The following is a 26,805-nucleotide window of genomic DNA, read 5'->3' on the forward strand; positions in this document are numbered from 1 at the left end:
AACCATTTAATGCTTATTTTAAATCACATTTGGCATTTCATAACATCTCATGCATTTTATAAACAAATCAATCTCCCCCATGATTGGATCAGTCAATGTCAGCCCACTTTGAACATTTGTCACAACAAACCTATTCGGCACACTTAAGAAAAACAATGTGTTTTATAGGGCCTGCAACAGGGGGGATTTTTACCCCAAATACTATCCTTTCACTTATTCAGCAGTTATTAAAAAAAACGTTTATTTTAATTACCTTGAACAAAACTGAAAATGATAAATATGTAGCCTATTTTGTCTAAAAAATAAATGTTATGATATCAGGGATTCTCATTAGCCACACAAATTTGCAACATTTAAAAAATGATTAAATATTGGAACTTTAGACATTGCAATGATCTGATAGGTCAGGAATATTGTGCAGTGTATACTGACAAACAGGTGTTGTGGTAGTTTTTGTTGATATTTAGCCCCGTTGTACCCTATAAATTACTAAGCCTATTAAAATTGCAATCTGATGTAATGAAACAATATAATACCACAACTTGTACTGGTGCCCTAAATGTCACCGAACTGTATGAATGACCAAATTTGGTTTTTGGAACATTATGATGATGTGTTATATTATAATAAATAAGTAATAAATACAATCATTACTGAAAACACTTCTATGGAAGAGCTGGGGACTGAAATTCAAAGCACGAGTCTCGCGCCAGCCGTTGTTGTTGTTACTATGGTGATGACGCTTCAGTAAAAAGCTATCGTTCCATAAACCACTGACTCTACAGAGAATAACAGGTAAACAATCCGACGCGTGCGCGCCACCTGCGCGTGTGTTTTCCTCAGTCTCCCAGCATGCACCGCTTTATTTAGTGTTGTATCTCCGGGAGATGAGAGAGAGAGAGAGAGAGAGAGAGAGAGAGAGAGAGAGAGAGAGAGAGAGAGAGAGAGAGAGAGGACGTCTCTCAGCCCCAGCGAGGAGAACCGCAAAGCTTTCCATTCGTCAACCTCCAGACAACACAAACAAAACCACCTCTAGCTATTTGACATCTGCTCTGTCTCAGCGTGTGTTTCAGGTAGGTGTCGGCCTGGCCGCTTTGGGTTTCGCTCCCGGTTTATTGCGGGCAGAGGGGCTGGGCTGCACCTGCTCCACTTCTGGGCGCTGACTACCAGAAACAATAGATGCTTTTAAAAAAACGGGGCTTATGCAATTTATTTAGATGTTGTTGAATTTGTTAACAATAATGTCACGCATGTTTTAAGTGTGCAAAAACTGTTTTTTTTGTTTTTTGTTTTTTTTACAAGGGCTGTTGCTTTGTTGCGTATTTTCAGAGGGATGACAGCATTAATCGACTCGATTGATCTGTGGCCTATTATTGTGTCTGCAGTCGTGACAGTACTTAGAGATGATGGTGAACATGGATGTTATTTTTAATGTATTTTTTTCTTCTTCTTCTTTTGTTGTTGTCATTGAACACATTATGGACACAACACTACTGTGAAGCAACACTTTGAGATATCGGTTGCTGGTGTGGGATGCCATGAGAGTCCGATCTTGCTGCGCTTTGTTTTTCAGATCATTTATCTAGAATTGTGAAAATGATAAAAGTACTGTTTTTTGTTTATTTATTTTTTTTTATAGTTTTGCCGATTTACAAAGGAATAATCAATACATTGTAACAGTGTTATCTTATTAATATTAAGTACACAAATTCCTTTTAATTAGCTGTCAACCTTTATTTGATTTATAATTTTCGTTGTAGTTTTTATATTAGTGTAAATGAAAGTGTGTTGCGTTTACTTAGCTATTAGCATTGTTTTGGGCACGTGCTTTCGTTTTTGCAACGCTCACAGTTTCTCAGTAAAGATTGGGTTTGAATAACAGACATAGTCTTGTGTTTTATAATCTATTGAATTAATTTTACTTCAATAATTTACATTTTACGGTAGTTTTATGTTGATGGTTGGTACACTGTCCGCAATGCAGGTGTTGTTTATGATCCTGCTCATCCTCACATGCTTGTGTTGATGTGCTTTGGCCAATCAGATGTTGCCATGAAAGTCCCACCTTGCTTTTTTCCCCATATATGCCCAAGCTTTTATAATAAGTGGTTTATTCTATAATAATTGAACTATAGAAATATCTACAGTAATAGCTTGAAGTTGGCATTAACCTGCAGTTGTTGTCACTGTACAATAGTGCATCGTGCCATCTTACTAGCTTACATCATACGTGGTGGGTGTGACACTATAGGGTTGGTCCTCTCCAAAGCACTGGATGTTGGTTGTATGTGTCTGATCAATACCAGAATATAACTAGTGTTTTAGAGTCTCCTCTAATGCAGCAGCTCATTGATTATTAAAGCGAGAGAGGGAGAGAGAGAATTTGGAGGGCAAGACAGAGAGCTGTTAAGGGAGTGAGATGCAGACACAAGAGAGATAGCAGGGAAAACAGAGTTGAGTACTGATGTCAGGGGGATTCTTTGTCTGTTGTATATGGAGCAGGGCGGGGGAGGCTCACCCTCTGACTGTAGGGACCAATATCAGTCAAATCAGTGCAAATGTCAGCATCAGCACTGTTAGATGTCTACCCGCTCACAAATTGCTCCTAAAGGAGGACTGAGAGAGTGAGACCTTACGTATGCTGTGGAATATCGCTCCTGAAGGATGGTCAATGCTTCCAGGGCCTGTGATTTAACAGCAAAGCGCTCTCAGTCAAGTTAATTTACGGTAAGCAGATGGATAAAGGATACAGATGGTGATGAGGGTGCACTCTGTTATTGACCACCATATTAATACCTAGATAATGTTGCCACATTGATTTATAAGTAAATGTGTTATAATCTGGTTATTACTATTAAGGTTAACTTTTGAAATCTCGTGTGAATTTATAGATTTGATTATGTAGATGCCCGGTAGGTCGCCTCCTGTGCCAAAGACTTGAATAATGGTCATATTTATCAAGAAATTACATTCATGTGCCATTTTAGCAATATAAAATGTGTGTAGTTAAAAAAGTGTTAGCATACATGTTTTGTGAAAATGAGAACAGGCTTTAAAGAGAATTGTCTATTTCTCATATCTTAATACCCCATGATACATTTTGGCATTTCAAAGTTGATGATGTCATTGTAATAATGTCGAGAAGCTCTCTTGTTTCAGGAAGTGCTCGTGTGATTGGTGACACCATCACTGCCCTCTTGTATTGTAATATTGGTACTGCTTATCATAGCATACAAACTCATTCATGTCCTTCACTTTTTATTATTCATAAATTATTCAGAGTTTTGTGTCTTCTCCATGGAGCCACATAGTCTCCCACTTTCCATCTTTGAGCAATGGAGGTCATCAGTCAATGTCTTTTGTTATGTAGCAGCCATCTTCAGCATCACCAGAAAAGTCATTCTCTCTGTGAATCATTAGACGAAAGATCAGAATGTCTTATTGATGACACCCAAGTGATGTTGTAAGTGGAACATGTACTGTGTTCATCTATAACATGAGAGATTTTAGAAATGATTCCTCATCAGAATGTGTGTACATGAGTCATATGGAGTTTTATAGAGTTCACCTGTTTGCGTTACGATTGTGCACCATTTAGAATTGAATTGAGAATACTTTTTAAATTCCAGTTCAATTCCTGAATTGAATTGAATGTGAATTGAGGTAGAAAACAGGATTTAGAATTGTCATTTGAATCTGAATTTAAAGGAATATTCCGGGTTTAGTATAAGTTAAGCTCAATCGACAGCAGTTGTTGTATAATGTTGCTTATTTCAGAAATTAATTTCGACTCGTCCCTCCTTTTCTTTAATAAAGCAAAAAACTGGGTTCCAGTGAGGCACTTACAATGAAAGTAAATGGGGCCAATCCGTAAACATTAATATAATCACTTTTTTAAAAGTATATTCACAAGACATAAACAATATGCGTGTTAACATGATTTTAGTGCGATAAAATCATTCACTAACCTTTTCTGTGTAAAGTTATAACAAATTTTACAACTTCATTGCCATGGCAACGTAACGGCATAAACTCCAAAACCCTAAAACAACTGCAAAAATGACGATTTAAACAACTCTACAGCTCAAATTATACATGAGTTTCAACAGAAGAATTAATGTAAGTGCTTTTATAAAATTATCAGCTTCACATTTCTGTCTTTAAACCCTCCAAAAATTGGCCCCTTTCACTTCCATTGTAAATGCCTAACTGTAACCATGATTTTTGCTTTTGAAATCATTATGAAATTCATTATTCTGTTAAAACTAATTTATTACTTGAGCTGTAAAGTTGTTTTAATCATCTTTTTTTCTGTCGATTTAGGGCTTACGGTGTTACATCGCAATGGCAACGAAGTTGTAAAACTGGATATAACTTTAAACAGAAAAGGTTAGTAAGCAATTTTATCACACTAAAATCATATTAGCATACATATTGTTTATGTCTTGTGGATATACTTTTGAAACAGAGAGTCTGTTCTAAAACCTAGTGAGCTTCCTTCAGAGGCAGCATTTTAAGGCATCATAGGCGCACTCCTGATACGAAGACTGCTCCAAAAGGTAGGTATTTTAATTATGCTGCCACATAAAATACCTTGTTTTGGCCAAATTCTAAGGTAGCATCATATGTACCCTTCCCCGGGTAGGTGATCCCAGAATGCACTGTGATGAACATGGTGGAAAAACTTTTCCAAGATGGCGGACCAAGCGAGAGAAATTTCCATTATAAATATACTTATAAACCATTCAATACTGAAAATTATCGTTAAAACATTGTTTAATATAATATAAAACTGACAAATTTAGTATTTATGGTCATTGGAGTATCACGTTATTGATCTTGCATTATCTGTACTGAAATCAGTTGCGAGTCCAGTCGCGCATTACGAGCGTTTTTGAATGATGCGTGTAGCTGCCACCTATGTAGAGCATTCCTTATCTGGTCTTTTATGAGGCATCATTCCAGTAATGCAGAATGCAATTTGACACACTTTGGCAGAACTGAACAGCATCACTGACTTCTGTGATCCAGACACCTGAATCATCTATTTAGATGCTCCCACAGAAGACAGCTGCCTATGTAGGCAGGAGACAATGAGGCAGCTCACTACATTTTGGAACAGACCCAGTGAGTATTTTAATGTTTACTGATTGGGCCCATTCACTTCCATTGTAAGTGCCTCACTGTGTTGAGTCAAAATTATTTTTTGTCGTAAACATTATGCCACAAATGTTGTTGATTGAGCTTAACTTGTATTGAACCCAGAATATTTCTATAAATTCCTCTTCCTGTCATCTCAGCTCAAGCTCCTGTGGGAATTCATTAATTGAAAGGGACAATTCTTAAATTCATCCCTGGCTTGTGTCAGTGCTTTTCTTTGCATCCGTGAATCTTCAGAAACTTAATGTTTACATCCTCATGTGAGGCGACATATAGCCTAAGTGAACAGAAAACGAGAAGGAAAGAAAAAAACAGAGAGGACACATGAGGAGAGAAGGGAGCAAGCAAATTAATAAAAGAGAGGGGCAGAGTCAACTAACTGTCTTCTTTTTGCCGCACCCAGCGTGAGTGTAGCCTGACATTACTCTTTTATGCTCAGATGCTTTTCATGAGTTCCACTTACTCTATGGCTGTCTCTTACCTCTTTTTAGTTAGACTGTCCCTTTTCAAAACATCCATATGATTCTTTTGATTGATTTCCTTCCAGAAACCCAGAGTCTTTTGTTTTCTTTGCATTTAAAAAGATTCCAGGCTGCTATTATTGATTTTATAGCTAGTCTTTGTTGTATCTGGCTTCAAGAGGGCTGTGGTTAATCTGTCAGAGTGAGGGTGTGTAATGTGTCTGCTTCCATCCTATAATCAACCACTCTACCATTTAAGGCTGCTTGTTCTCTCCTTTTTGTAATATACCAAAATTAATGCACCATAAGCTGTGCAGACACCCAGCATTCCCTTATCTCTGTCTCTCTCTCCTCTTCCTGGATGTAAGTGCACCCAAAGGAGAGAGTCTGGCTTAAGATGGTGGAGACAACAAGATTCTCTTTTAATAATTAAAATTGCACAGGAAATTATGAGCACTCTTTTACTAAATCAAAGCCTTTCTTAAGAAGTCACAAGGGCACATTATTACTGTATGTTATTAAATTTTTTCCTTCTGGTAAAAGAAGAAAACATTTTCAATGTAGAAATACAAACTGGAATAAAAAATATTAGGTTTAAAGGAGTGGGTGTTAGGTGGGCCAAAGTATTTTTTTTTTAGGAGTTGTACTTAAAGAATTCAACTTATTCCCCATTCCAAAAAGGTAATATATTAGAATTAAGCATGGATTGTTTTGAGAACCTGTCACCATCCAGACTTTCCAAAGAATCTGTTATTGAAGGATACGGCAGTGTAAACTATGGCCACATCTGCGCTGATCTGTTTAAGTTTAAAAACTCCCTTTTATTGTTCCCTAACGTCATTGTTTTCCAAAGTATGCGGTTATGGAGAGCATTTTCGAAAGTCTTCGTTTTTGGTGGAGGGAAACGCCGTTCTATTGTGGATAAGAGATTGAAACAGCACAAATAATGTGTTTTCAAGCAATGTTGTTGGTAATTAAAAAGGGTTTTAGTTGTGTTAAGTGTTCTGTGTTACCAATTTTGTTTTGTGTTCAATTATGGTGTTTTAATTGAAGTCACCATCATGGAGATTAGTGTTCCTTATAACAAAAATAAACCTTGCTCTGAAGAGCTTAATTCTCTTTAATTGTACATGTGGTAATTATGGAAGTGCAGTAGCTTTAATTGTATCACAAAGAAAGGAATTGACACAAATATATCCACCCTTTATGTTTAGCTACAGCTGGACCTGAAAATGGTAGACTAAAAATAATAAGTATTTTCAACGCATAATATACATTCTAAATTTTGATATCTCAATTTTGTGCAACCAGTAACCTTTACAAATTAAAGCTGAAATATGTAAACTTTTCAGTGTTAAAATACTTTTTCCTATCCCAGCTCAATATGCAGAGACAGCTATAAGTAAGCCATTCATAGATTAATTTTCTTGAAAACTGGAAACTGGGTTTGTGGCACTATAAAAATTTATTTTTGTTTTAAGAGACCTGTTTAGACCCCACCCCAACAACGTTAGTCAACCAATGGCATGAGTTAGGGGCGGGACTATCTGACTGTTTGAACAACAGAAGATGAGGGGCGTATTCGGAAAGCTGTTTTGAAAACATTGTTTATTTTTGCAATTCCATTCGGTGGCGCAAGTGTCGCAGAAATGACATACTTCAGCTTTAAAGGTGCTGTAAGAGATTTTCCATTCTTGAGACTAAGCTGTTCAATTAGCCATGCCCCTCTTTCCAAAATACACATCAAAGATACCGTTGAGGCCAACATTGAGCAGAAGAGCAGCATAAGTGTGTGTTCTCACAGTTGTCAAACACAACAGTATCAAAATAGCACCCTCAACTGACAATTATAATGAATCTGAATATGGCATAAAGCCTCAATTGCCGCTTTTCCACTATCAGGCCAGAGCGAGCCAGGGTTATCAACTGGCCAGCCGGAGCCAATAGCCTCGGACCTTGAGCCGCAAGAGCAAAATCGACCTGCGTTCCCACCATCTGGCAAATAGCCCCACAGCGTTGCCCTAAAACCCACCTTTAACCTGCCGCCCTGGTGCCAAGGTCACACACCCTGCCCATTTCACAAGCTAGAGGGAAGCTCAAGCTGAGGTATCATGTTATCTAGTTATCTAGAATATCGAGTTTATATCGTTTGTAAACATTAGCTAGCTAGCAAGATTAGTTAGCATTGACAACTCACTGACTGTAACTCACTGTCAGCTCCACTAACAGTGGGACGATGTACCAGCACACCGTCCATGACCTCGAACAATAGAAAGTTCTTTGTTTGGGCACCACTTTATCCATTGTGTGTTTTAATGGATTTACCTGCAATTTATTTTATTTTTACCGAGCCTCTACCGTTGTGTGCTGGATACACAACCTGGCTAGTTTGGCGAAACTCCGCCTTTGACATTGACCCCGCCTCACTCACCAGTTGGCCTTGTTTGGCCCAAGGGTAATCAGCGGACCAATGGCCACTGGGCCAGAGAATGCCCCAAGGCGGCACGATGAAGCCCTGGTAGTGACAGTGGGAACGCAGCTTGCCCTGGCACACACTAGCATGCACGCCCTCATTTGGCATGATAATGGAAATGCGGCTATTGACGATGCACAAAGACGTGGACTTTCCGCATATTTAGAAAAACTTGGCTGCACATGGACAGTCCATGCATATTGTGCTGATGACGATATTTGTATCACATGCACTGTGCGAGAGAAGTACCGGCACATGAAATGGAAGTAAACTGTGGACTTCAGGGCCCAAAACAGACACAAAAACCTAAATTATCACAGTTTTGGTGCAAAAGAAATCTTGACTAGCATTAATAAGTCGATAAGTGGACCTCAGAGAAAAAACAGATGCAAAATATATGATATGACTTGAGCATCAGAACAGGGGATGATCCCTAAGCTGTGCAGGGTCTGAAACCAACTCGCTCTCTTGCACTGACCACCTGAAATCAATACCTCCACATACAGTATTCAGACCTCATCTGAAAGGCATCACGTAATGCCAAGCCATTATGGTGTCATTAGCTAAACATAGCCCTTTGTCCTCTCATACAGATGGATGATGATTCGGGGAAGCGACTGTGACATCCGGAGTAAAAATTATTTAATTGCTGGAATTTATTTGTGTTTGTGAGTGTGTGTAAGAATGGAGTGTGGCATTCTGCTGACCTCACTATGACTGGCACTCCATTGCATCAGCTATGCATTTGTCCCTGAGCATACCTAGCCTCTTAGTAAAGCTCTATCCAGCAGTGTCTTTATGTGTTGTTTAAAAGGAGTTTATGTGCACTGTCACTTATATTTCACTTTAGGTAAAATGTGTGTGTTCAATCAGCTTTCTGAAGAGCAGTTTACATTATCATTTGATCAAACTGACACGATATAATGGCATATTATTTGTCGTGTGACTTAGAGGTTACTTAAAAGGATGGATCACCCACAAATTCTGTCATTTATGAACCATCATGTTGTTCCAAACCCATAAGAATTTCTTAGAACACAAAAGGAGATGGAAAAAATAGCAACATCAGTCACCATTCACTTTCATTTACTGTATGTAGCACCTTTCACTTTTCGGTATATGTGATACGTTTTTTCTATATTTGTGTTCACAGGTATACTTGGCTAGTGTATGTGTGAGTGAGTTTATTTGTACATGTGAGTGTGACTTTGTATCATCATCATGGCCTCTGTGAGTGTGACCTTGGAGAATCAACTGCACAGCGCGCAAAAGAACCTGCTGTTCCTGCAGCAAGACCAAGCCAACACACTGAAGGGCCTTCACGCTGAGATCCACCGCCTACAACAGCACTGCACAGGTACACACACACACACATGTACATGCCAGCACATTGAGTGACCAACACGTAATGACTGCCATTTGCAGCAGAACAGCGCAAGTACAATATACAGTATATACACAGACACCTCTTGGTTTTTCTATCATGCTGGGGACTTTTCATTGACTTCTGTTGTTCATTTTTACTGATTTAATGATATGTTACATCCCCTAACCCTAACCCTGCCCCTAAACCAAAACCTCACACAGACCTTTCTTCATTTTTACATTTTAAGACATTATTTAGTATATTTATTAAGCCGTTTTTCTCATGAGGACTGTTGGCTGATCCACAGAGTATAGGTGTTTTCAGTGTTGGTTTTATTATCTTTGTGAGAACATTTGGTCCCTACGATGTAAGCAAAACCTGGCCTCCCACACACAATATGCATTTTACACTGTCTACAGTAAATGCAGCACTAAAATCATTAAAAGTCAGTCATTTATTTAATTGCTCATTTATAATTACTTGCTTATGTAAAGAAGCTCGGAGCAATGTAGATGAATTATTGCAGTGTACTTTTTATTAGTTTATTCGTATTTTTATAGTGTTTTGTAATTTTATTATTTTTGAGGTTTTGCTACTTTTATTAAGAGGGCAGTGGAAAATTGATAGGGAGGAGAAGGGGAGGGGGTGTGATTGGGACATGACTTAAGCCAGATTTAAACTCGGATCACCCACACATTGGCGCAGTCATGCAGTGTGCCGGAGCATGAACATTACCTGCCAGGTCATGGATCTGTCTTTGTCTGGTATTAGTTTAATTATGTTGACATCTTAGGGTCACCTCTGTGCTGTAAGTTTGAACTTCTAAATCAAAAACTGACACAAACAAACATTTTGCACATACAGTTTAAAGGGATAGTTCACCCAAAAATGAGAATTCTCTCATGATTTACTCACCCTCATGCCATCCCAGATGTGTATGACTCTCTTTCTTCTGCTAAATACAGCCAAAGACTTTTAGAAGAATATTTCAGTTCTGTAGGTCCTCACAATGCAAGAGAATGGGGGCCAGACCTTTGAAGCTCCAAAATTCCCATAAAGGCAGCATAAAAGTAATCCAGTATAATACTCCAGTGGTTAAATCTATGTCTTCTGAAGTGATTCAATCACTTTGGGTGAGAAATAGACCAATATTGTAATCCTATTTTACTATAAATCTTTACTCTCACTTTCAGAATGTGAAAGTGAAAGTGGAGATTTTATAGTAAAAAAAGGACTTAAATATTGATTTGTTTGTCACCCACACCTATCACATTGCTTCTGAAGACATATATTTAACCACTGGCATTGTATGGACCTACAGAGCTGAGATAAGATAATCTTCATTTTCTTTTTTTGGATGAACTATCCCTTTAATGTAGTCCTGTCACCAGGTCACCTCTCCACTCCTTTTATAGTGTAAAACGGTCCCACAGGGATTATTATTAGGCCTGTGAAAATACAGTAAATCTCATTCTATATGGCTTGATCCTCATCTAACGCTGCCTCTCCATGGCCATTTTCCCTAACATTTTCACTCTTGGTCTTTTTCTCTGTTAAAAAAACAACATTAAATCAGAAGTGACCCTGTTTACATTCTTAATAAATGTCCCTGGTCCTATTTGACACTACTCATCAGTGTGCGTTATTTTAAAGAAATGTTTTATTCATCTTTCATTATAATGTAATAACTTTCTTTGCCCTTAAAACAACTTTTCTTTTTCCGCTGATGTAATCAAGGCATCGTGGGCAGGGAAAATAATATTAACTGATATTATTACATGACTCTATTAAATACTTAATGCTGATTGGTCAATTGCAGCACTCTGCATGAAAATATTGTATTGTATAATGACTGTACAATAAGTTCAATAGTATACTTGAATGTTGTCACAGGCAACCAATTTCCTACATTCTATAGTTGTACTAGTTTCATGTGTCTCGTATCACTTTTATCTCTTTCTTTGCATATAGTAAAATCATTTAAACTCTAATCAGTATTTCATGTCCATTCATTTATTTTTAAGGAGCTGTGTAATAAGTGGGATAATGTACAGGATGAAACAAGTCTTGAGTCCTTACATATTGTATTGTAAATCAAGTCCCATTCTACTTTATTTCCCACTGAGTATTTTGTTACTTGGAAATACGTCAGATTATGAAATTTAAATGCATTGTGAAGGCAGTTTCATGTTGTCTTTAAAGTCCCACATGCTCTTTTATCCTCATTTGACGCTTTTGTGGTCCTCTCTTATGTGTCTGTATCTGTTTGTTTTTGCTCTCACTCTCTTGCTCTCCTCCTGTTTCAGGTGATGTCTTCTGCCATGTGATCTTCAATTTTGTCATTGAAGGTAGTGTGATGCTCTGTGCTACCAGCCTAACATTTGATCTCTCTCTCTCTCTCTCTCTCTCTCTCTCTCTCTCTCTCTCTCTCTCTACACACACACACACACACACACACACACACACACACACACACACTCTTTCTGTCCTTTTGTTGCTCTGTCCACTCCCTCCCTCCTCTCTTTCCTTTCACAGACTTGACATATGAGCTGACAATGAGGAGCTCTGATCAAAGCGGTAAGATGTCTCACACACACTTTATGCATGTGTGTATGTGTTCACGTGAACAGTACATGGGGTCAAAACAAAGTAGTTATGCAAAGGGAAATCAACAAAACCTACCTCCCTACCCCAAAACTTACACTTAAACCTAACAAATAGTGTCGGAAAAAGATTTTTTTTTTCTCTTGTGGCTCACCTGTTGATTCGCATGTTTTTTCGGCCTTGTACACTGGTCCTTCTCGTTGTACAGTAAGTGCAACTCTTTATCAGTTGAGCTACCATGCAACTTGATCATGCTCAAATAAGCTTGTAAGTGTATTTGGTTTTTAACTGTAAATGTTAAAATGCATCGCCTTTCAAGTCATGTGCTATAGTAAAAGTGTTTTTATGTCATAAGATAGCATTGTGTAAGAAACAGAGCGAAAAGTACGTGTTTATTAACAGATAATCTGCCATTTTACTCATAATTTGTGTGAAAGAGAATAAGACTACATCTTACTCGTAGTTACTCATCCACGCGGAAACGTCTGAAAGTGATTAAATTCCCTTACTGCACATGCAAAAAAATTTTTTTTAAATATAAGAAGTGTGGTCACCGTCATTTACTGTATGAAACACAATTTTCCTCGTGCTCCACTGCTGGACAGCAATTCCGAGTACACTTCCCATCGCCTTTGAAGGAATGCAATGTAAACGTTGTACCAAGTAACATTAACTTTAACATTAACAATGCTATCAAAGTGGATAGCAGGCACAACAATGCCACTACAACATAGGCCACCATCTTGATTGTGTTGGGTTGAATGGATCACATGACTATGCACATGACCAACAAATACGTCATCGTTTTCAGATATCTCTGATTTCCCTGTCCACATTACAATGCGAGACGCCTTTTACAAATTTATCCACTAGGGAGGGCATTTTCAAAAAAGCTCAGTTTTCGCTGGACAAAAACGTTGTCTCGGTGTGGACGGAGGGCCAAAACATAGCGAAAATGATATTTACGTGACTTGTTGTACATATTGCAGTGGTTCCTGGTGAAATAAACACAAGAGAAACTACAACAACGACTTTTAGACCCTGTTTCCACCTGGCATTAAGATGCGTCTCGGGTGATCCGATCACATGTGGACAGGTGAGACACATCGCTGTTTACACCTGGTCACTTAAATGTGTCTCCAGTGACCACTTGTGTTTGGATTTGGAGGGGAGGGTCTCTGTTTTATGATGACATACATCAATCACTCTGTCAGTGTGTTACTGCTTGATATTAAAGCACAACAAAGTCAGAAAAGACAAAGAAAGCACAAAAAAAAAAAAAAAATGCTGCGCTGTTTCTCGCAGTTGTGGTTGAAATTTAATCTAAGCCAAGCAGATTTATCCGTTATTTTAGTGTATTACCTGTATTTAAGGAGCTTCAGGTGTTTTTGCTTCTCATCGGTGTTGATATCAGACACACTGAAGATGATCCATGAAGCTCTTGTGATTGTGTATGTGTCCGCTTTTTAAAATTTTCCGATCAGACAGTTATTTCATTTTAAAGCCGCTCGTAAACGGCAAACTTTAAACTCTTGTTTTAGCGCAGTGGTTGATTGACAGGTGAGGGGTGGCGCTTCACTGCTGATGGAACACATACAGGATGGATTAGCGTTTACACCTCAAATGCGATGTGGATGTATGCGTTTTTGGCCACATTTGTATGTGTATTTTGTTATCTGATCACAAAATGTTTTAGAACCTGTATAGACCTGTATTTAGCACTGACCACATGTGATCAGATCACCCCAAAACGCATCTTAATACCAGGTAAAAACTGGGTCTTAGACCACATCCAATACATTATCATTTGAAAACGCATTAGACTGGATGTGGTCTAAAAGTCATCGCTATAGTTTATGGCATCAAAATCCCATCAAAAGTATTGCGGTCACGGATCCAAAAATAATATGTGTGAATCAAAATAATAAGCGTGAATCCAAAAATAATAAGTGCAGATAAAAAAATAATAAGCGCAAAAATAAATAAAAAGCGCAGATCAAAATAATTAGCGCAGATCAAAAAATAACAAGCATGAATCAAAAATATATAAACACATTTAAAATATGCTGCAAACATTTTTTAATGATTGCAAAGTCATCAGAATTGCAAACAAAATCATGTTTTCCTTGGTTATATTACTGTTTTTTGTGCTCATATTTTACATTTTTTGTACCCTTACGCTGTATTTTTCTTTGCTTTTGTTTCCAAGTTCTGCACTTGGTTTTCCAAAACTTGTGAGTAGAGTTTCATGTAAATCAGGGGGTGTTTTGCGTCCCTATTGGTCCACTAGTTCTTGATCGACAGCTCCTCCTCTAGCCAATCATTTGAAGAGGGGAGGTGATGTCACTCCAATGCAACAACTGCTGCTGCTCAATATTATATTATTTGTGGTTGATAGATACGCTGCTTGTGTCTGTTTTGAGTATTTTCTGCCAGCTCTAGTAAACAATATGTTGTCTGAGTAGGCCATTATCATAGTCCATTAACACATGTATTGAGTCTAATTTAGTTAGCAGAGTCTTTAGTTTAGGCATTATTTAAGACTTCCTTGTTTGTAGGTTATTGGCTGCATATCTAAAACTAAACAAGGCTGGGTTGGTGTGGATGTTTGATGCATGCTTTTACTAGCTGTACCAATGTAGTCGCGAGTTCAGAACCCAACTTGATCCACTTTTCCATTAAATAAAATCCAGATCTTGACACCAAGGCCTATTACAATACTGATGAATATAGAAATGCTTACATATAATTTGACTTTTTTTTTATTATATCAAAAATCTAAAAGGTGTGCATTATTGCTGACACCTACATGCACACTTAGGAGTTGGTTATATGCCTGTAAGTCATTTGCTTCAAATGTTATTGAAGTTGTATACTCTATGTTATGGAAATGTTTGTAAATATTTTGGATATGTATGCTCCAATGTTTCCTGTATCTTTAGAGACAGTCCCTAAATTTGTGACTATTTGTGAATAAAGAACGTCCAACGTCAAGCCAACTTTATTGCTTTATTTATTGACGTGGGGACGCTTGGTGACTTGTTTCTGATTTCACTGCAGTATCGTGGAAAAAGAAGCTACATGTAGCTGTGCCAACAACGCCAACGTAGGATCAGTACATAACGGCACATTCAGCAACATGGAAAAGCAGATCAAGTTGGGTTCTGAACAAGTCACGTTAATATCATTTTGCAGAAATGTAGGTACAGTAACGTGATTCTATGAGACCAGGTAGCTGTGTTCACTGCTTTCTGCTGCTTTCAGGCTAACAGTCCCTGCATTACAGTGTTTGATACTGCTTTGGTTTCATTGGAACTATTTTAATTTGCAGAGCCAATATACACAAAATACTGCTCATATTATATATAATAAGTTATTTCATATTAACTTTTTGCTTTTAGAACTGTTGTATTTTATAAAAGCAACATCAGAAAGAGAAAAAAACTTCACTGGCAATCATGTTGTGCTGCATAGTTGTTGTTATTATCTCTGCCCTCTTGTCTATGTCTGAATCACAGGTGTGGTGCACTCAGTACAACAGCACTCAATTCATATTGCTTAAATTGTCACTTGTTTTGTCTGTCAGTTTCTTTATTTATCTACTGATGTCTTGTTGTCACTCTTTGCTAAATTTGCAGCAGGTTGAAAATAATACTTTTTTGTTTCCGCAATGAAAGAAAGAGAGGACAGTGTCCCTCAATGCGCATATACCACCACACCATGTCTTATAACCTGGCAACCACTTGTTACCCACCAGGCAAACACACACACACAGACCCCCGCTGTGCACAAGGACTGGCATTTCCCTTCCTCTCTCTCTGTTTTCCACCCATTCACCCTCCCAAAGTGTTTAATATATGTTAGGCTTTCAATCTCAGCCCAAATACACACAATGCACTAATGAGACATTTACGCCTCTGAATGCTCAAGGCAGTTCTCACCATCATGCAGTATCCAGGCAAACCACAAAACTGTCTGGAACTATTGTGAATATAGATGTGTAAAGGATAATGTAAGGTCAGCTGGTCATTAACTTAGGGGTCTTGTTTGTTTGCGATGATGACACTATATGTTATTACACAGCTACTTGCCAAAAATATTTAAAATAAATTAATTGAAATGGAATATTGATTTGAGTTGAAATTATTTTTATGTTAGAAGTAAGAAATTGAAAGTATCACCATGGAGTAATAGGGGAGATGTGAAACTAGCACTACTGTAATCATTATACAAAAGTATTTGACAGCAGAATGCTATGATTGACCAATCAGAATCAAGTATTCCAGATAGCTGTGTAATAATACAATATAATTCATTTGTTTCAGGTTTAGGTTTTCAGGCTTAGTGTCTGTAAGTTTATACAGGCTGTTGTTGTTTGTGTTGTTGTTGTATGTGGCTGATGTGAGCCAGATTACAGTCCAGCACAGGAAATGAGATTATGAATGGCTATGCTACAGCACTAATGCAAAAGGGTAATGCGTCATCTGTAACCTGCTGACAGCACCACAGTCTCAACTAGATCCACACAGTTCCTAACAATAGCCATGATATGTGAGAGACTTTTTTTCATATTGAATTCCATTCACAATTGACATGAAAGGCTTCTCTAAGTACCAGATAGCTGTGTATTTTACAGTTAATACTCGTTAATCAATTAACGTTTTTTTCTGTAGCATTTTTACAGTCTTTTACCATTAAAATTGCAGATATTTTTACAGTGTACACTGTCAAACTGTGATTAGAGAGACATCTGTTGTTTCTCTACCATGGCACATGCAACATTATTGTTGACAAGAATCACATATTACATTTTCAAATGAAAATGCTCTCTCATACTGAAGCTGCCTGTTTGACCTCAGCTAAATGTGTTGGAGTGTGATTCATGGATGTATTATGCTGTCTAACCGGGTTTGTGTGTGAATTTCATGGTGACCTCATTCATTAGCTGGTGTGGCTATTGCTAAGTGGTAATGAGCTGGTCAGGGAAAGCGAGAGAGACATGAGTCACTCACATGAATGAGCTCAATTCTGCACATACAATTTAATAACTATTAGAGAGATCACATGGAACTGAGACCCTGATTGATCAGGTGTAGTGTACAGGATGCTTTTAATATGAATATCTGCCAATAAATGCAGAAGGTTTCTGTGAGGGTTAGGAGATAGAAAATATAGTTAGCTCAGTATAAAAACCATTATGTCTATGGAAAGTCCTCATAAATCATATATACAAGCATGTGTGTGAGTGTGAGAGAGAGAGAGAGAGAGTGAGATTTGTTAAATGTGATCATATTTTCATTAAATTTGCTGATTGTTATTTTCTAAAGTTTTCTTCTGCACATTTAATTTATTTTACTTTATTACCCCATTTGCCCTTTTTATTTTACTTATTTTGCACTGCTTTGGCAATACAAATATATCGTTTCCGTTATGCCATTAAAGCACACTAAATTGACATTTAAGAGAGGCAGCCATTTTTTAGACTGTTTCAGTCTGAAGGTCAGTAAAGCGGGACACTGATATTCCCTCAACCTTCATATCCATTAGCATGGTAACAAAAGATTGGATCTCTCTCTCTCTCTCTCTCTCTCTCTCTCTCTCTCTCTCTTTCTCTGCCCTTCACTACAATGCCCTGTGAGTCTGCGTACTGTCTTCTTCAGAGCATGTGAGCGAAGCAGAGCGGTGTGACACTCTGCTCAATATCACTCAAGTACCACTCACGCTCACCGGTAAAAAAGCTTTCGCTCAAATCCCGCTCCAATGTTAAATGTCTCGGTAGTATACTTGGTTGCAAACACGTACACAGGGGTTAGCTACAATGGCCCAAGCAACTGCCCCTTTGCCCACATGGGCAGGTGCCCCAAGGCCAACATTTATTAAATTATCAAATGATTAGTAATGTACACATCTGAAATTATGTGATTTTATTGTTGTGTTTTTGTATATAAAATATATATAAATGTTAGATAATCGGGTCTACCAGAACTTCCTTATCATTTGTAATCAGTAAAATATTTCTCTTTTAGCACATATGTCATTGAACATCTTCAAATAATGCCTTAAAAAATTCCAGTTCTAAATTACCATTATTTACTTTAAACAAATCATCAAACACGCCTCTACAAGTGATAAAACATATGTGCGTTGGCACGGAAACTCGCATAAGCTATCTATTAATTTATTATCGAATAGTAGTGTAGCCTACTAGATCACCTTTTGCTGCAATACTATCGCGTAGCACATCCTCGTGCTCTCTGGCAATGTGACGCATACGATTCCAAAAGGAATATTTGCTAATTCTCATGGACTCTCCACACTCCCTTTCGATTTCCTCATTCTTAGCTTTGATTTATACTTTGCATTTATTTAGGTTATAAGGTTTGCAACTACACTAAAAGAATGTTAGAGCTCCATAACCTCAGGCCTATTGCTTATTTCGAGATTCCCAAACCAACATATCACGAAGCGCATTCTGGGTTGAGCGAGCGGCACTGAGTGGCCTGAGAGAGCGGAGCGGAATCTTCAAAAAGGCACTCTCCGCTCAGGTGAAATTATCACCGTTCCGCTCCGCTCACATGCTCTGGTCTTCTACCATCTCAGCCCCACGCTGCTTGGCTTCCACACTCATGTCTTTTACACATATACAGCTGATATTAGTTAGCCTTATATACGTTTCCATTTTAATAACAGTGTTTTTATTCTATTTGAGTACAACACAGATGCTTCAAATGTATCCGTGCAATTACAATGTGTATATATACCCAGCTAAATTTATGGAAAAATAAATAATATCTATGCTGAGCTAATCTACATGAGCTGTTCCTATAATACTACAAATGTTTTTGTCAGAACTTAACATCAGATCTTCAGGGTGGACTGAGAGAGTTGCTGCATTGGAAAATAACTTGTTTCACGCACCATTAGTAATATCTTAAAGGGATAGTTCATCCCAAAATGAAAATTCTATTATCATTTACTCACCCTAATGCCATCCCAGATGTGTATGACTTTTTTTCTTATGCTGAACAGAAACGAAGATTTTTAAAAGAATATCCCAGCTCTGTAGGTCCATACAATGCAAATGAAAGGTGAATACAACCCCAATTCCGAAAAAGTTGGGACAGTATGAAAAATGCTACTAAAAACAAAAAGGAGTGATTTGTAAATTATATTCACTCTTTGCTATATTGAAAGCACTACAGCTACAAATTATATGACGTTTTCACTTGTGGATTTCATTGTTTTTTTTGTTTTTTGAAAATGTAGAGTAATTTCAAATCAGATGATTGCTACACGGTCCAAAAAAGTTGAGACGGGCAATTTAAGACAATTTAATAACAATTTGATGAGTTAGTGAGTTAATATAACAAGGCAATGTGAAACAGGAGATGTTAAACAAGTGTAATAGTATATAAGGAGCCTCCAAAAACAGCCTAGTCCCTAAAGAGCAAGGATCATTCGAGACTTGTCAGTTTGCCAACAGATGCTTCAGCAAATAATCCAGTACTTTGAGAACAATGTTACCCCAAAGACAAATTAGAAGGATTTCGGGCATTTCACTATCTAGAGTGTATAATTAAAATATAATTAAAAGATTCAAGGAATCTGGTCAAATCTCTGTGCGTAAAGGGCAAGACGAAAACCACTTCTGAATGCATGTGATCTCTGATCCCTCAGATGTCACTTTTTTAAAAAACATCATTCATCTGTAATGGATATCATGAACATGGGCTTGGGATAACTTCAGTAAACCTTTGTTAGTAAACACCACTCGCCGCTGCATCCACAGATGCAAGTTAAGACTTTACTGTGCAAAGCAGAAGCCCTACATCAACACTGTCCAGAAGCGCTGCTGACTTCTCTGGGTTCGGTCTCATCTTAGATGGAAAGTAGAACAGTGGAACTGTGTTTTTTCGGTCTGAAGAGGCCACATTTCAAAAAGTTTTTGAAAAACAAAGCCGTCGTGTTATCCGGGCCAAAGAGGAAAAGGGCCATCCAAGCTGTTATTAGCATCAGGTCCAAAAAACCAGTGTCTGTATGGGCCAGGTGTGTGTCTGTGCCCATGGCATGGGTAACTCGCACAAATCTGTGAGAACACCATGAATGCAGACAGATATGTACAATTTTGGAGCAACATATACTGCCATCCAGCACCGTCTTTTCCAGGGAAGTCCCGGCATTTTCCAGCAGGACAACTTCAAACTACATACTTCCCGGATTTCAAGTGCATGGATGTGTAAACAGAGAGTGTGGGTGCTAGATTGCCAGCAGTCCTGACCATCTCCAATTGAGAATGTGTGGCGCATTAAGAAGCACACCATACGGCAACAAAGACCCCATACAACTGTGCAGCTAAAGATCTACATAATGGATGATTGGGGAAAACTTCCACTTTTTAAACTTAACAAACATGTGTCTTCAGTGCACAAATGATTAATAAGTGTTATTAGAAGAAATGGTTTATGAAATGTTTCACAGTGTTAAACACTCGACTGTCCCAATTTTTTCGGAGCGTGTTGCAATAATCTGATTTGAAATTACTCTACATTTTCAAAAAAACAATGAAATTCACAAGGAAAAACATCATATTATGTGTAGTTGTAGTACTTTCAATATAGCAAAGGGTGAATATAATTTACAAATCACTCCTTTTTGTTTTTATTAGCATTTTTGATACTGTCCCAACTTTTTCAGAATTGGGGTAGTAGATCTTTGATACTCCAAACATCACATAAAGGCAGCATAAAAGTAATCCATACGGGTCTAGTGGATTAATATATGTCTTCTAAAATGATGTAATCTTTTTGGGTGATAAACAGATCACTATTTAAATCTTTTTTTTCTCTTTCACTATCAGAATTTGAAAGTAAAAGTGGACATTTATAGTAAAAACGACTTAAATGTTTATCTGTTTCTCACCTACTCCTATCATATGGCTTCTGAAGTCAAAGATTAAATCACTGGAGTCATATGGATTATTTTTATGCTGGTTTTATGTGGTTTTTGAAGCTTCAAAGGCCTGGTCACCATTCACTTGGCATTGTATGGACCTACAGAGCTGATATTCTTCTAAAAATCTTGTGTTCAGCAGAAGGAAGAAAGTCATACACATCTGGGATGGCATGAGGATGAGTACATTATGAGAAGATTAAAAGGAGAAAAGTGTCTTTCTCAATTTATAAATGTCCATTTTTTTTTCTTAATTTGACTCAATTTCTGCCAAGAAATAAGCATTGTAGTTACTCAGTATTTGCTTTGTTACTGTATGTTTCAAGCTCAAATTAATGTGTCCTACATCAGTGGTTCTCAAACAAGGGGCTGGGGCCCACTAAGGGGCCTCAGCACACTTCCAAGGGGGTCTTAAAACACTTAAAGGAATAGTTCACCCAAAAATGAAAATTCTCTCATCTTTTACTCACCCGCATGCCATCCCAGATGTGTATGACTTTCTTCTGTTGAACACAAACCAAAATTTTTAGAAGAATATTTCAGCTCTGTAGGTCCATGAAATCATGATCGCTAAGGAGACTGCTGTCAAGATGTACAGTAAAAAGTTATAAGAGAGTTATATTTTGGTCTGTTCTCACCAACTGGATAATTCCAGAAGATGTGGATTAAAACACTGGTTTTTTAAAACTCTGATGGATTATTTTATGCTGACTTTATCTCCTCTGTGGAGCTTTTGGGAGTTTTGGTCACCTTTCACTTGCATTGTATGGAACTACAGTACAGTACAAACTTGAGATATCCTTCTAAAATTTTCATTTGTGTTCAGCAGAAAAAAAGAAAGCCATACACATCTGGGATGGAATGAGGGTGTGTAAATGATGAGATTTTTTTTATTTTTGGGTGGACTAAAATTACCCTTAAATAAATGTGATTATAATTTTTATATAGTTATTATAATCCAACTTAATGAAAATGCTAAAAATCAAGTTGATATTATAATTTTTATTTTAATTCAACAACACCCTTTAACAACTTGTCATTAGCGAAAAAAGAAAAATCTAGCATGATATGAATTAAAAAGCCTTTATTTAACTGGGCTACAATATCTAAACTGGCCAACGTGTTTCGGCTAAAGATTTGGCTAAATTCCCTAGTACAAAGAGGCACAATATATAGTCTTGGCCATCAGTGAAAACATCATCAGCTGATCAAGAGGGAGTGGCTCACAAACTAGCTGCAAAGGTTGCCAAACACTCAGATGAAGCAAAAAATACATACATAGTATATGTTAATTCATATCAATATTTGTAAGAACCTACAAAGAAGGTGTAAAATCTATTTCTTCATTAACACCAGGTAACGTAGTAACACGGGGTGTATATATCCAAAAAGTTTGGAGTTGGCCACGAACAACCTTATCCGTAATAGTTGGTGCATGCCTGTAACTAACAGATGGCATTTCCTGAAACACAGCACAAAGAGCACTATCACTACTGACAATATTCCAGTTAGATTTAATGATTTGTTTTATTTGTGCTGCTTCACGACTATAAGCTGTCACTAAGTGCACCTGATTATTCGAGTGTCATTGTTTTGTTTTTTCTTAAGTAGTTGCTCTCTGTTAATAGATCTGACCCTTTCAGTGGCAAGTGGAAGAGTCTGTGAGTCAGAAAGACTGAGAACCACCATTCTAGATCATTAAAGCCTGCCTGGTTTGTTTTTTTGACATAAAATGCTGACTGTTTAGTCATTCACTGAATGAGCAACAAGGCATCAAGGCCTCTTTCGAACACAGCCAATATATGTGCATATCATTCCTGTATCAATATGTGTGTAACATCTTTTTCTCTCTCAGATGACGGCGAGGCTCGCTGCAGAGAACTGCACCAGCGCTGTGAGGAGCTGGAGGCTCAGCTGAAGGCTAAAGAGCAGGAAAACACAGAGCTCCTGCGGGATCTGGAGCAGAAGAACGCCATGATCTCTGTGCTGGAGAACACCATCCGGGAGCGAGAGAAGAAGTACCTGGATGAGCTAAAGCTGAAGAGTCATAAGTTGGCCGTGCTGTCAGGAGAGCTAGAGCAGAGAGCCAGCACCATCGCCTACCTCACCTCCCAGCTCCATGCTACCAAAAAACGCCTTCTTGCTGGGGGTGCGGCTGGTGTAAGCCCCTCCGTCAGCCCCATTGCCTCTTTCAAACCCACGCCTCCTGCCACTCCAGTGCCTACTGGAAACGATAAGGACATCCGCCAACCAGAGACCCCTCGCAGGCGTATGCGCAAAAGTCTTTCACAGCCGCTGCATTCTGAATACATGGAGCTATATCGATTGGGTGCCACGGATGGGCGTAGGGTGGTACTGAGAGATTCTGTAGATGCCATGCCGGATCCCACACCCTTCCTGCAAACAAGAGAGCCGGCTGGCCCTGCAGAGTCTCAACCAGTGCTCCGGGAACGCCCTTCTGTAATTCCACCCATTGCATCTTTGGGCACACCCCCTGCACCATTAAGTCCTGCCCACATCCCAGTACCCCCAAGCCCCAGGAATAGTCCAGCGCGGGAAGGGCATCATTCCTGTACTAACGCACAAATAGGAGTGGCACATAGGATCCACCGCTTGCCCTCAGTGGGTGGAGGTGCTGCCCGGCCACAGGCAGAGGTGGAAACCCTCGCTGTGGACCAAGTCAATGGGGAGCAGGTAGTTCGCAAACGCTCAGGCGCAGACAGAACTGTTTAAAACCAAGAAATGCCCGCATATGCACACTCTAAAATACAGATAGAAATATATAAACATAGATGTATTAAGATGACCAATGCAGAATGTGCTGAACTCTATATGACTGTGAAAACATGCATACTGTATACACAAACACGCTCAGAACTGTAGAACTATTCAATAAATGTATGAAACACAAACATATCAGTAAATTCGCTACAGATTTCAAACTAACAAACACAATTGCACAGCACAACCTTAAACAACTGGCAAATGAACAAGAGAGTTTTAGGCACAGACTGTCCAAGAATGAGAGAGACAATGAATGTGTTTCTAAGAGAATGATGGAGAGACTGTGAAGGGCAGCAAGAGCTACTGTATGTCCTGCTGCTTTATATGCAACACTGTAAAAACAAATGGAAAAAAAAAAAATGGTGTAAAGAATTTTTTTTGTCTTTTTTTTTGTCTCACCTCCGTCAAAAAGAACCGTGAGCATGCCAAATGTTTATTTTTCTTTACCATCTGACTTTCAGTGTCTTCTTTTTGTCATTTATGTCCCACTCTGTTGTCAAGGTGCATCACACACATATATTGCCAAATCTTGTCATTGTCTGCTGATTTAATGTGCTCTGATGCATATTCATATCTACTCATATTTATTCATAAGCACTCCTGTAGTACTGGAATCTCCTTTCTTCCCTTCTCACTGACATATCTACAGGAAAATGTCAAGAATCCTCCTGCTTCTTATTAAACATCTGCAGAAATTAAAGGACAAATGTCTCAAAGAGGTGACTTTAATTGCACTGTTGCTCTTGTTTTATTAATAACATGACTATTAATATACACTGACTGAGCACTTTATTAGGAACACTATGGCCCTGATAAAGTGCCCGATGTGGTCTTCTGCTGTTGTAGCCCATCTGTCTCAAGGTTCGATGTGTTGTGCATTCTGAGATGCTATTCTGCTCACTACAATTGTACAGAGTGGTTATCTGAGTTACTGCAGCCTTTCTGTCAGCTCGAATTAGTCTGGTCATTCTCCATTGACCTCTCTCATTTCCATCCGCAGAACTGCCGCTCACTGGATGTTTTTTGTTTTTGGTACCATTCTGAGTAAACTTCTAGAGACTGTTGTGCTTGAAAATCCCAGGAGATCAGCAGTTACAGAAATACTCAAACCAGCCCGTCTGGCACCAACAATCATGCCACGGTTCAAATCACTGAGATCACATTTTTTCCCCATTCTGATGGTTGATGTGAACATTAACTGAAGCTCCTGACCCATATCTGCATGATTTTATGCATTTCACTGCTGCCACAGGATTGGCTAATTAGATAATTGCATGAATAAGTAGGTGAACTGCTGGTCCTAATAAAGTGCTCATTGAGTGTATATAACAGTAATTTAAAGATGGTGGTGTTATTAATTTTTTAAGGTTAAAGAAAAGACAAATTCGCTTTTTTATACACAGATATGAGGTCATATAAGTTTGTTTTAAAGGGATAGTTCACCCAAAAATTATAATTCTCTCATCATTTACTCACCTTTATGCTGTCTCAAAGTCATATGACTTTGTTCTGCTGAACACAAACGAAGATATTTTGATGGAGATATGATGTGAACATATCCATAGAATGGAAATCAATGGGGTCCAACACTTCCAAGCCCCAAAAAAGACATAAAAGCAGCATAAAGGAAATCTATACAGTTAATCCATGTCTTCTGAAGTGATACGATCGGTTTTGGATGAGAACAGACTAAAACAAATCTCTTTTTTCATTGTAAATCTTCCATCTGCAGTCTCCCAGGTGCTTTTATGATTTATAGGAGCTATAGTATCTTTGTATTCCACAGAAGAAAGTCATTTTGGGTGAACTATTCCTTCAAAAAATAGTAATCTGTTATATACGCAGTTTAATTTGGTTAATTAGGTGTAATTTATTCTGTGAACATTTCGTGTCAGCAAATTCTCACTTGTCTTTGTTTAAACCACTTAGGAATATCAAGGTTAGATGAATCACACAAAGCATGTCCTGGTTATATTTCAACCCAAAATAAAAAAATTAAAAAAAAGAAATAAAATTTTGCATAAAGAGGACCGAAGATTTTAGGACCATTAATATATATATATATATATATATATATATATATATATATATATATATATATATATATTTTTTTTTGTATTATTTTCATGACAATTAAGTACATTATTCTTCCAATTCTCAATACTGTAATGCGAAAAAAATCTAATTTTCATTCTCTTCTTCATAAGATTCACCCTGTTTCTAAATGCTGCCAAAATATTTGATGTGCACGTTTACATTAAAACTGTACATACAGCATGAAGTTATTACCGGTTGTAATGTATCTCAGTATCAGTATATTTTTTGGACTTGCCTCTCCTTTAAAAAAATTACAAAATCTGGTTTACAGTGAGGCACTTACATTGAAAGTGAATGGGGCCAATCTGTAAACATTAAAATACTATTTCAAAAGTATAGACACAAGACATAAGCAATATGTGTGTTAACATGATTACTTACCTTTTCTGTGTAAAGTTATTGCCAATTTTACAACTTCATTGCCGTGAAGATGTAATGTCAACAAACCCTAAAACGAGTGTAAAAATGATGAATTAAACAACTTTACAGCTCAAATACTACATGAGTTTTAACAGAAGAATTAATGTAAGTGTTTTTATAAAAGTTCACATTTCTGTTTAAACCCTCAGAAAATCCATTCATTTCCATTGGCCACATTGACTTCCACTGTAACCTCGATTTTTGCTTTTTTTAAAGAAAAGGAGGGACGAGTCGAGATATTTTTTTGTGGTAATCAACATTATGCCACAAATGCTGTCGACTGATCTTAACTTGTATTGAACCCGGAATATTCCAAGATTACTTTGCCATCTGTTGTTTTCTTATGAGGACTAAATTGCGACGTCTAGATCTGTTTCACTTTCCTTTAGTTTACAGACAGGGAAGCTGGCAGATGAGCTCAATAAGAGTGAACAATGCATCTAATAGGTACTGTACCTTCTGTGATTCAGTGCTCTATATGTATATATTTG

General features: G+C 37.8%; 1 protein-coding gene across 5 annotated transcripts; it reads left to right on the forward strand.

Moving 5' to 3' along the window:
• Nucleotides 1-941: 941 nt before the first annotated feature.
• LOC127414772 (coiled-coil domain-containing protein 92-like) lies at nt 942-25,123 on the forward strand. 5 transcript variants are annotated; one of them, XM_051653047.1, is made up of 5 exons: nt 942-1,073; nt 4,324-4,389; nt 9,248-9,451; nt 11,996-12,037; nt 22,869-25,123. In XM_051653047.1, the coding sequence occupies exons 3-5, from the start codon at nt 9,316-9,318 to the stop codon at nt 23,744-23,746; spliced, it is 1,056 nt and encodes a 351-aa protein (XP_051509007.1). In that variant the 5' UTR covers nt 942-1,073; nt 4,324-4,389; nt 9,248-9,315; the 3' UTR covers nt 23,747-25,123. The 5 variants fall into 5 exon arrangements, with proteins under 5 accessions (XP_051509007.1, XP_051509010.1, XP_051509008.1 ...); XM_051653048.1 differs by lacking the exon at nt 942-1,073 and adding an exon at nt 1,720-2,727; XM_051653050.1 differs by lacking the exon at nt 4,324-4,389 and having other exon boundaries at nt 947-1,073.
• The last annotated feature ends 1,682 nt before the right edge of the window (nt 25,124-26,805 follow it).

The sequence above is a fragment of the Myxocyprinus asiaticus genome, chromosome 24 (genome assembly GCF_019703515.2).
Source record: "Myxocyprinus asiaticus isolate MX2 ecotype Aquarium Trade chromosome 24, UBuf_Myxa_2, whole genome shotgun sequence".
Classification (NCBI taxonomy): domain Eukaryota; kingdom Metazoa; phylum Chordata; class Actinopteri; order Cypriniformes; family Catostomidae; genus Myxocyprinus; species Myxocyprinus asiaticus.

What these genes read in the sequence shown, in the direction of transcription:
- LOC127414772 (XM_051653047.1), top strand. Translation starts at nt 9,316, where the DNA reads ATGGCCTCTGTGAGTGTGACCTTGGAGAATCAACTGCACAGCGCGCAA. An exon ending in CCTACAACAGCACTGCACAG is followed by an intron (nt 9,452 to 11,995) that starts GTACACACACAC and finishes TTCCTTTCACAG; the next exon opens with ACTTGACATATGAGCTGACA. An exon ending in GAGGAGCTCTGATCAAAGCG is followed by an intron (nt 12,038 to 22,868) that starts GTAAGATGTCTC and finishes TTTCTCTCTCAG; the next exon opens with ATGACGGCGAGGCTCGCTGC.